The sequence below is a fragment of the Neodiprion virginianus genome, chromosome 2 (assembly GCF_021901495.1).
Source record: "Neodiprion virginianus isolate iyNeoVirg1 chromosome 2, iyNeoVirg1.1, whole genome shotgun sequence".
NCBI lineage: Eukaryota > Metazoa > Arthropoda > Insecta > Hymenoptera > Diprionidae > Neodiprion > Neodiprion virginianus.
In genome coordinates this window covers 2486631-2497300 of record NC_060878.1, presented here as the reverse complement: position 1 = coordinate 2497300, position 10670 = coordinate 2486631, and the positions used below count along the sequence as shown (strand labels likewise).

The following is a 10670-nucleotide window of genomic DNA, read 5'->3' as shown; positions in this document are numbered from 1 at the left end:
GAAAAAACGTCATTACTCGATGTGTTGCGAGACTCGTCAATGCGAATAATAGGCGATAAATGCAACGATTTATCAGCTCCACGCAATCAAAAACGATGATTCGTTCGATATTAAATTTCCAAAATGAAAAATAACGATCGACAAGCTCGTGGTCGAATATAAAATTTGATAAAAGATACCGGAAATGGCCGAGGTCTAAATTGTATTTCGAAAAATAAAGTATATACGTATGCGAAGCACGACTTCCGGAAGGACAGCTGCGATCGAAGTAAGAGCAGCAAGTTGTCCGTGAGTGTAGACAAGTGTAGCATAAAAACACAGTGAGATCGGTATCACGGAGTACGCTTTCACCTTTGTCTGCGGGAAGGAAAAATGTTTTGAACGGTCAGTACTAAAGTATATTAATCTAAGCTTGAAAGAATCGCATTTATTTGTTTTTTTTAATAACCCAAACGCCGTCCGTCGCAAAGCGTCTGGAGCGTCTGTTTTATTTTCGCGCCGTCCTCAGACGAGACGTCACTGACAACTCGGATGGGTTATGTTGGTCCACCATATCTTCGATGTTTTTATAGACTTCGGTTGTACATTTTGGAAAAAATTTTCGCCTCGCGTCGCGTTTTTGAGATGCTCAGTTATGCTTAAACTTTTACAATTTTTTTTCGTAAAAAGACGAACTTTTTTTTAACGTTGTTGAAAACCAAAATTAACCACTTTTGTCGCGATTCTGTGTGTGCATTGTCAAAATCAGCTGCTTCATTGTTAGTTTATTACTACATTGTTCGAATCAAATCCTGCTGCATTTTCTTGACCCCCCTCAATTTTAAGAGGCAACAAGTATATCACACACTTGTGTACATATTCTCCATGTTGTTGTCTGTTGTCTGACATAGCGAAGGCTAGAATTACACACTAGGTTCAAAAGTTCTGTGATTTATATTTTTATTTCTTACTTTTCCTTAACTTCAATAGAATACAAATTCCATTTATTAATGCTTTTTCTACCCTGAACGATATTCTATTTTCAGGAAAACCATCAACTTTCACTGTTGCCTTATGTTAAATTCAAGCATCGATGTTTTCGATAACACAGGTTCTACTACTGTACCTTTAATCGTCTCACCTTTACGCGCAACAATTACTGAATATCATACAAATATGCATGTTTTTATATTTCTCTTTCTGTACCGTTCTGAACAGATTCGTTTGGTTTTTTTTATTCAACAATTAATTAAGTCACAAAGTAGACAAACTTGTTCTAATGATCACCGTTCATTTTCAGGGTTTACAAGTCGAACATATTGGAAAAAAATAGAAGCAGCACTGTTAAAGAATAAAAAAAAAAAAAATAAAAAAAAAAGAACAAAAAAAAAAACGAAAAGAGAAACTTGAAATTATCCTGAGAAATTTTAGAAAAATGGAGTAAGAGAAAGACTGGATATGAAATTAAATAACTTAGGTGATAATAAACAGAAGCAATTTTCCAGTGTGTTAAATGAAGCGAAAGATATTCTTCGACGCAGCTTCAATTGTCTAGAGACGAAGTTGCCTGCCTACGCGAGGTGAAAATGCGACGTCCGTCGAAAGGCAGTAAAACCGTGTCGATAAAGAACTTTGTTAGTAAAATTTTGAGGAGAAAGAAAGAAAAAAAAGAATATTAAAATTATCATTGAATACAAACAAGCTAGTGTAATTTATGCAACTTGTTAAAATATGGAGGAAATGCTATTCGGCAATGATTTTAAAATGTTGAGATTCTTTCCAGCATAGGCAGGCTAGCTTAACGTTGGAAGTCTTGGAAATTCTCTCTCTAGTGACAACGGAAGATAAAGAAAGAAAGAACAGCTCTGGTAGCTGCGAAATTTTTAACAACGAGGACTTCAAAAGTACGAAGGCGGGAGGATCGAAAAATCTAACGGAAAACGGAACGGTGGTCAATGCGGTGGATGGAAGAGAGATGGATCCGTCAATGTTCGTCACTTACACCCCTCAAACAAATGGAGTCCCACAGGAGTCCAAACTTGCAACCTACATGGTAACAAACAAATTTCATTATTTTCGTATAAAAATGAGGAGTAGCACTCGCGAACTAAAATTAAGAAGGTCTAGTTAATTTTCACCTTGAACTCTGAAAAGATAACATCCTAAATTGTAACATAGTGCTAGTCGATCAAGATTTTCCGTTAATTATACTGTTTTTCCATTGATTTTTACACAGTAATTTTGCCTTTAGAAAATATTTATAACATCGAGTTATAGGTAATAATTTTCACACTTAATAATCGTGACGTTTTCTGAATCTAGAACTGCCAAAGCTCTGGAGTTGCCCTAAACACAGCTGTAGTGACAAAACATCTCTCCGGCCTCTCGCTGGATGCACAAAAAAAAACTACTACCAGTCCGGAATTTGTGCCGGGACGAGGAATTGCAGGTAGCAATAGTAGCTCGCCAAATATATTCAACAGCTCCTATCATTCCCAGGAGAATGTCGGAGGAACAACTTATTTCTACCTCGGGACGTCGACAACGGAAAATGTGTCAAGCGAAGAAGGAGTCGAAGCTGTAAGTTCACCAGACAGAGATTTGAATTTCGCCTCCTTAGGATAAATTTTAACTCACGTAAACGAGAATCAACCACTAATGAGGCGAAAAAGTTTATATTTAGTAACCATAGTATATTTTGAAACTTTTGTGTTCCGGTAAAGCGACTACACAGAAATCGTAACGAGAAGTATTTCTTCTAGATTGGAACCGCTGGCGCAAGTCAGATAGGATACGTTTATCCAGGGACCCCCTCTCACCTGCAGACTGCCAAAGCAGCAAAATCTCCCGCATCGAGTAGTCCCTCGGCTCCTTCGACGCCCCCTCCACAGGCCGTTCCGAGTTTTTTTGTCAGCGAAGGCCTGCGACTGGACATTCTCCAAAAAAATGCACTAACGTTAGCTCAGCCAGACCCGGTGCAGTTTCCAGATTTGCCAAACGAAGTAGATAACTACCATGAATTATGCCCTCTCGAACCCATCCATAAATCCACATCGACTGTCCTCGGCTATCAAACCTCCACGTACAAAGCGACCAGTTTGAAAACCGGGACTCGCTATTGCCTGCGCCGAGTACACGGTGAGTCGTGAAGCATATTTATTGCTCTGGTTGGATGGTAAGCGTTATTGTACACGAGCAATCTTACTGTAACTGAGAATTATTCATTTCAGACTTTAGACTTGCCAATACAAAATGTATGGTCTTGGTCGATATGTGGAAGCGGTTAACGCACACTAATTTGGTCCAACTGCGAGAAGTCTTCACCACCAAGACCTTTGGTGATCATTGTATGTACCCAAGTATTTTTCTCCCACCTTTTTCATATTAATCTTTTTTCATTTCACTAAATTAGGACTATTTCAGCCATGGTATTCGTCTACGACTACCACCCTGGGTCCGAGACGCTCTTGAACAAACACTTCTCTGCTACCGAGCTCAACGGCTACTCAGATCCGTTTTCGTCCGACCCCAACGCTCCCCGTCCTTACAGCCACACAAAGAACACCATATTGAGACAACAGCACAGCAGTATGCTGCCAGAAAGCGTTATTTGGAACTACATTATACAGCTGACAGCTGCTCTCCGGGTTATTCACGCAGCTGGTAAGTGATTATTTCATTTTTTGAACATTATTCAGACTTATAGTAACAGTTAGCAGAATCCATATGGCTCTACAATCGCAAAGTTACAATAGAAAGAAGTAAATTGCCAAGAAATTCGAAGTTTTTATTATATAATCATTGGTTTAAAAATTTTCTTCAGGTATTGCGTGTAGATCTCTGGACCCTACAAAGATAATTCTCTCGTCACGAAGTCGGCTGCGTCTTAGCTGCGTCGCGATTCCCGACGTCGTGACGTTTGATGGTACAGCTGCGAATCCGTTGGCACTAATGCCGCATTATCAACAAGAAGACTTGCTCGCATTAGGAAAACTTGTGCTAGCTTTGGCTTGCCGTAGTCTCCTAGCGGTGCATCGTGACAACATGCAGGCCTCCCTGGAACTGGTCGCTCGCACCTACTCGTCTGATCTCAGAAACCTTATATTGTACGTATTTATATTCCATTCTGACATTTTTGCCTATTCTCTTGACCTGAATACGTTTTGTCGAACTTTATTGAGTAGTTTACTCTCGCTCCAGTTACGATAAAGAAATTCGTCATTTCAGGTACCTGCTATCTTCTCAGCAGCGGAGAAGCGTCACTGATTTAATGCCAATGATTGGAGCTCGGTTTTATACTCAACTCGACGCCGTCCATCTTCGTTCAGACGTTCTGGAAGATGAACTTGCCAAAGAGCTAGAAAACGGCAGATTGTTCAGACTACTCGCAAAACTGGCGACCATCAACGAACGGCCAGAGCTGAACATGGAGCCGACGTGGGCTGAAACCGGCGACCGTTACATGCTGAAACTGTTCAGAGACTACGTGTTCCACCAAGTAGCGGCGGATGGAAGACCGTGGTTGGACATGGCCCACGTTGTATCTTGTCTGAACAAACTCGACTCTGGATCTCACGACAAGGTGAGTGTTTAGATTCGAGTGATTAGAGTGTTAGATTCAGAAATAGATAAACGGTTGGCATTACGAAAAAATTTCAAACATTGATCAGTACGCCACTTCAATCGATCCTCGATATTTCCTGTTTAGATTTGCCTGATGTCGCGGGATGAGCAAAGCGTGTTGGTCGTTAGTTACGCCGAGTTGCGACAGTGTTTGGAAATGTCATACGCCGAGGTTGTGCATTCTGCAAAGCTGGACGCCGCTTAGGCAATAAAAAAAGCATTGAGTCCAATAGCGGCACAACAGCATATACTCCGAACCATCATTGTGATATCAACAGTTAGCGCTACTACAATTTCCACATTACTCAGGATCGAGGATGATCCAGAGTTGTGGACATGGATTTGGAAGTTCCGGACAAGTCGAAGCGGATGGTGACGCGTGGAGTGAGCTTTTTGATGTGTTTTTGAGATTAAAAACGAAATAAGAAAATAACAATATAAGGAAAGGGATGAAGGAATAAAAGGAGGTGGAGACGACGAAGAATAACGGCCCAAAGGAACGCATCGATTGATGATGCGTTAATTTGAATATAACATAGGTACAGAAGAAAATCATTAAATGATGTAAAAATCGAAATAATAGTACATATTTCAACATTCAATGAAATCCGCTATGTTGCTACATATACGTATGTACACACAAACACACAGAACTTAATCATGCGCTAAAATCTTAAAATGATACTACTACAACCTAATACACGGAGACTCAACACAGCCTGTGTATAGGATAGAGATCATAGGTTTTAGGATACAGCTGGTAAGCATTAATTTTGAAATAAATGTTTATTTTTGAAAGCAATCTTAAACGCACGTCTTGTTACTTTTTTCGCAAGTTTTCATTGTGCGAACAATGTCCATGTTTCCATCGTAGGGTCAGAGTCGGGCTAGGTTCAAATTACAGTCGAAAAGAAACGAGATTTGAGAGAAAGAAAATAATTTCCCACATCCGAAATCTCGTTTCTCATTAGCTGTAATTTGAGCCTAACCCGATTCCGACCCTACCATGAGAACATGGCGAATAAATTATCCCCCTCCCCTCGTTTTGAGCCGATAACAACTACGATCTGCAATATCGATTGCCGGTAAGAATGGAATCACGTCGGAGCGGGGCGGTTGGATATTAATCATTTGAATACTCCTCCGGCAGCCCGGTGACAGCGAATTATTGTCTCCTCAGTTACTTCCGCCGCCTTGTTCTCCTCTATATCTATGTATGTACGTAATAAAATACGTACATACGTACAACGTACGCGTGCATAAATAGGTAGATGTAACGTTGTAGCCGCATGTAGTGCATTACCTCCCTCCCACCCTTGCGGACAGGCTCGCACTCAAACTTGATCTCATTTCCTTCGCAATTACTCGCGACAGTCGAGTAGACAGACGACGTAGGTATATTAAAGTTCGTGTGTTACGTACATAGGTATACACACGTCGGAGATGTCGGTGATCTACGTATAGATTACGCATACACGTGGAGCCCGAAATAAGCAGCGATGCAACCCGTCAGTCAGTCAGAATATATATTCCCCGTTGTCAACCGACTCGACAACCATCATTCATTTAATTGCGTTAACGTCACCGACGAATTGTAATTCCCTGCCCTGAATCATCTGGATCGCTCGGCTGGTTTTCTTACGTCGTCCTAAGACGCTTTTCGGTGTTCGTTTCATACGTCCGGCGGTTGGCCCTTGGGAGTTTTTCAATCTCCCGTTATTTTTTCCGCTTCTTTCCCGCATTGTAACGATTTAATGCGAATTTCATGTCGCATATACGAACTCGCCGAAGAAAAGAAATCCCCTGGGTATTCGAATGAACGTCGAAGACGTATATCGTTCCTCTCTAACGGAATTCGATTCAAACTTGAAACTGAATCGAATTCTCGCGACTTTTCCGCCCCGCGGTATGCCCCGAAACCATATAAGATTGTTGGGGTGACGAAGAATTTCACTGAATAAATGATACGCGTAAGGAACTACATACGTGGCTGGTAAAAGAACATCGGCTATAACGGGAAGGAGAGATACTTTGTGGTGAAAATGGAACGCGGTATGGTGCAATATATATCACGTGTAATAACTAGGCAGACACAGAAATGGGGAGATAAAAGAAGAAAGAAGGCGTGAGAGAAAGAAAAAAATAAAAAAACTGTCGTATTATGATGAATCCTCTACCGCTGCAACTCTCTCTCTCTCTCTCTCTCTCTTCTCATAGAATAATTTTTATCTTTTTCTCCACGTTAGCGAGCTGCGCGGCTCAACTACGTTGATTAAAAGCGTTCTAATAGTTCTTACGGAGTTAAAAACAACGGCCGTACATTTACAATTCGATGTAAACATATACATACACGTTGCGTATACGTGTATAACGGATGGACTGAAAATAAGGGTTAACGATGAAAATACGACGAGTTATACTGCGGGGCAAATTTTAATAGAAAATCCGCGAAAGTTGGCGAGCCAAATTATCATGCTGTGCACGTAAAATTGTACACACTGAGAAGAATTTCGTTTGTTACAGTAACTAGAAAAATTGAGTAAAACAGGCATCGTTAAAAAAAAAAACTGTTTGAATATTGCTGGAATAACGAATAACGAGCTACGCGAATAACATTTTGCGCTATCGTCGATCCTTTTTTGGTTATTGCAACGGAAAATCAGTTTCCGAGGTTTACTCTACTTTTTTTACTCAAACAAGGCTTTAACGTCAATTTATCGTTGCACAAGCATTAATAAGAAAGAATACTAACGGATACCAGACTTTCCGGTAACAGCTAGAAAACTAATTTTCATTTTCTACCTAAAACCATATCATTCGATCGCGGTAAAAAATGAAAATAGTTGAGGACCGAGCGGTAACCGGAACTAAAAATTTATCCCGGTACAAAATTTGATACAGGAATAAAATGTAGAATTTTGCATAATTTCGTACGAACAGGTATACGTACATATATCTGCAGTTTTATCGATCTCATCGAGGTATATAAAGACTGATTTTAAATGAGAAAAAATTTTCTCCACGTTATAATACGCATCTCGCAATCAAAGTTGTGACGCGTATTTATACCTGTATCCAAGGGGGGGGGGGGGGGGGGGGGGGGGGGCTGCATATCGATCCTCTTCGCAACATGGACCGAGTGAATAATTTGCCAGCCTTTTGTCCCTGCGAACCGTCGTCACACGACTCCGAGGTATTCATATGGACGCTTTTTTTTTTTTCTTCGCAGTCTGCACGAGCCACGGTAAATGCAAAAAATTTCAAATATTTACCCCGCCTTTTCATCTGGAGCTTTTATCTTCAAAGGATAGACGTATTATACATAGGCTGGGAGGGTTGACATTATACGAGTGCACGCTGCTCAAACGTTGTGTGAAGAAAATGAAAAGATAATTTCTTTTCCCCCCCCCCCACTTTTTTTTTTTTTTTCTTTTTTCTTTTTTCTTTTTTCTTAATCGTACGAAATTGGATGTTCACAGAGACTGTGAAACAGAAATAACGTGAATATATTGTCGGTTTTCTCGTACCTGTTAGAATATTATGTCTTTTATAACAGCTGCGGAAGCTGCGAAATGCGAAAAATGAAAATTAAGCATCAGTCGCTATAATTCCGAGGATAAGCCTAATTTCAGCTGTTTTCTTTATTATTCGAAGGGATTTGGTGAAAAAGAGGTGAGAAAGTAGAAAATTGCGGGGCATCTGGAATTTTAACCATGAAAAATTTACCATAAATATCACAAGTCAGGATGGAAATAAAAGAAGGATGAAGAGGCGTGAGAAAATTATCAAGACGAAAACTGCGTTGCCTATAAATGCTGTAGCTAATGATTAAAAACGTTAAAAAATTCACGGAGCGTAAACTTATAATCCTTAGAAACGTGAAAAGCCGTCTTTGCTTCCGGACGGATCCGATATCCGATTGAGGGGAATAAAATAGGAATAAACAAGCCGTCGAAGAAGGATACGACTGACAAATTCCTGGCCTTCGAATCCTGAACAAAAAGACTCGAAATCCTGCGAGCAAGAAGTTTTTGGGTCTTCGTAAGATGACGCTGATGGGACGGACGGATAAACTGACGTGAAAAAAGGGTCGGATCAAGGAAACGAAGTACATGGAGATATCTCGATGGACCAGATTGAAGTTGGCAACCTTAAAGTAACGAAATTGTTTTTAAAATTTGGAACGACTTTAAAGAAGTTTAATTACCGAAATCCGAAAACACATTGCTTGTTAAAAATGGACCAACTTTTGAGACGTTCCTAAATTTTCGAAACAATGATTCTTCCCTAAGAATTAATCGTTACGAACTTCGCTCTCCTCGCGACGAATGGTTCGTGAAATAGTTTAAAAAAAACGCGACGTAGATGCTCGGTATTTACCTTACACTGTATTATCGATAGAGCGTAATCGTATTGCAGATTATAATTTTTGTAAACGCAAATATTTCACTATTTGATAAGATAAGCCGCGGTTTTTTTTTTTATGGGGTAAAAATACTCTCCCGACTGTTATACCTGTAATAATTAGATTTTATACATACAGGCCAGTTTTATCGACGCGATCGGCGCTTCGATTTGATTGATTTTTAAAGAGCACCGTGTAATTCCCAAAGGGTGGTAAAGCCGAGCAAAAACCGAAGGGGAACCTGAAAAATGAAGTAAGAGTATACCATTAATCAGGAGACGTGTAAGCGGTATCAATCTTTCGCCTTATCTATATCGACCTGTGAGAATCGGTTTTAGAGATACACACATAAATCACTGCCCGATGTGTACAACGGGCTTATAATAATAATAAAACGTCGGGAAGAATTATGAACCGTGAATATTATACTCGGAGAACAGAGATTGAAAATTAATTTGACGAACCGTTGTACAAACAAATGGAGAGAATGGTAAACGGTTTGAGAAAAGGAGAAGAGACAAATAAAAAAAAAACAAAAAAGACGTCTTTTCGCTGGTCGATAAAACTGACCAGATTTTCATACGCAGAGTATGGAGCGGAAAAAGCGAACATGTGACGAAGAAGTTTGAGTCTTGACTGTTGGCGTCGAAAAGCAGATGCAGTTTCGTTGATGCCTGAAGAGTTTCGTTTACTGAAAATTAAATTTGGATAAAACTAGTCTAGATATTATTTGAACGTTTGAAATGATTCAAGTTAATTTACAAAGTTTTCTCGCTACGGCAAACGGAAAATCATCGTGCATAATTTATTAGAATCGTACGATTTGCGTAACGAGGAGATGTTAACTTTGTTTGTAATAATACGATGTTGAAACTGATGACGAATTTTCAAAGACGCCTTCGAGATCAGTTTCGTACAATTCGAAAGTTTGGAATATTGGTCGGAGTATGTGGAAAATTCAAAATATAGAAAGGTAAAGTATGTAAGTCGAAAATCAAAGTGACTGTCAGAATTCTGATGGTAATTATCCGTTAATCGGCTTTCCATAATCCGACCTGTTTCTACACAATTATAAAGGTAATTGGAAATTCTAAGAATTATATTTCCAGCCCTTTAACCCTTAAGTCACACATTATTTTGCCGATTCAAGTTTTATGACTAGCCGTTTGGAATTATTATACGGTCTTTGGGTTCGCTGCTTACGAATCTAAAATCGTCTTTCAGTTATCAAAGACGGCGGAAAAAAATTTCAAGTTTAATCGTATCCCGTCAAAAAAAAAAAAAAAAAAACAAACTCTATGCAGTAATTTTCGGGGTCGCTGATTGGATTCGCGATAATGAATTTTCAAAATCTGCTCTCAGATACGTAATCAGCGATCCCTAAAACCCGTGGACAGAGTTTTATTCTCAGATTACGATCGAATTTCGAAATTTTTTTTCGGCTGTATCGGATCCGCCGTTTTGAATTTTTTCAATCCAATTACAGTTTCGCGATCAGCGAACTTAAAAACTTATAATTTATACTAAACACGTATACGTGTATAGGGTTAACTTTCTCGTAAACGAATTATTCCATCAATTTTCAATCAATTTGTTTACAACAACAACTTCCGTTGTATCGCAATAATTACTCTCGAGTGTTGATAACTTGTCGGTTCACTGC

The 10670-nt window shown here is 39.5% G+C and overlaps 1 protein-coding gene across 4 annotated transcripts; it reads left to right on the top strand.

Moving 5' to 3' along the window:
- The first annotated feature begins 250 nt into the window (after nt 1-250).
- Nucleotides 251-5411, top strand: LOC124297608 (PAN2-PAN3 deadenylation complex subunit PAN3). Of its 4 annotated transcripts, XM_046748819.1 has the most exons (10): nt 251-384; nt 1280-1613; nt 1763-2032; nt 2302-2559; nt 2742-3117; nt 3210-3326; nt 3403-3642; nt 3803-4085; nt 4207-4561; nt 4688-5411. In XM_046748819.1, exons 2-10 carry the CDS (start codon nt 1566-1568, stop codon nt 4805-4807), a joined length of 2067 nt encoding a protein of 688 aa, XP_046604775.1. In that variant the 5' UTR covers nt 251-384; nt 1280-1565; the 3' UTR covers nt 4808-5411. The 4 variants fall into 4 exon arrangements, with proteins under 4 accessions (XP_046604775.1, XP_046604777.1, XP_046604776.1 ...); XM_046748821.1 differs by lacking the exon at nt 1280-1613 and having other exon boundaries at nt 1768-2032; XM_046748820.1 differs by lacking the exon at nt 1280-1613.
- The last annotated feature ends 5259 nt before the right edge of the window (nt 5412-10670 follow it).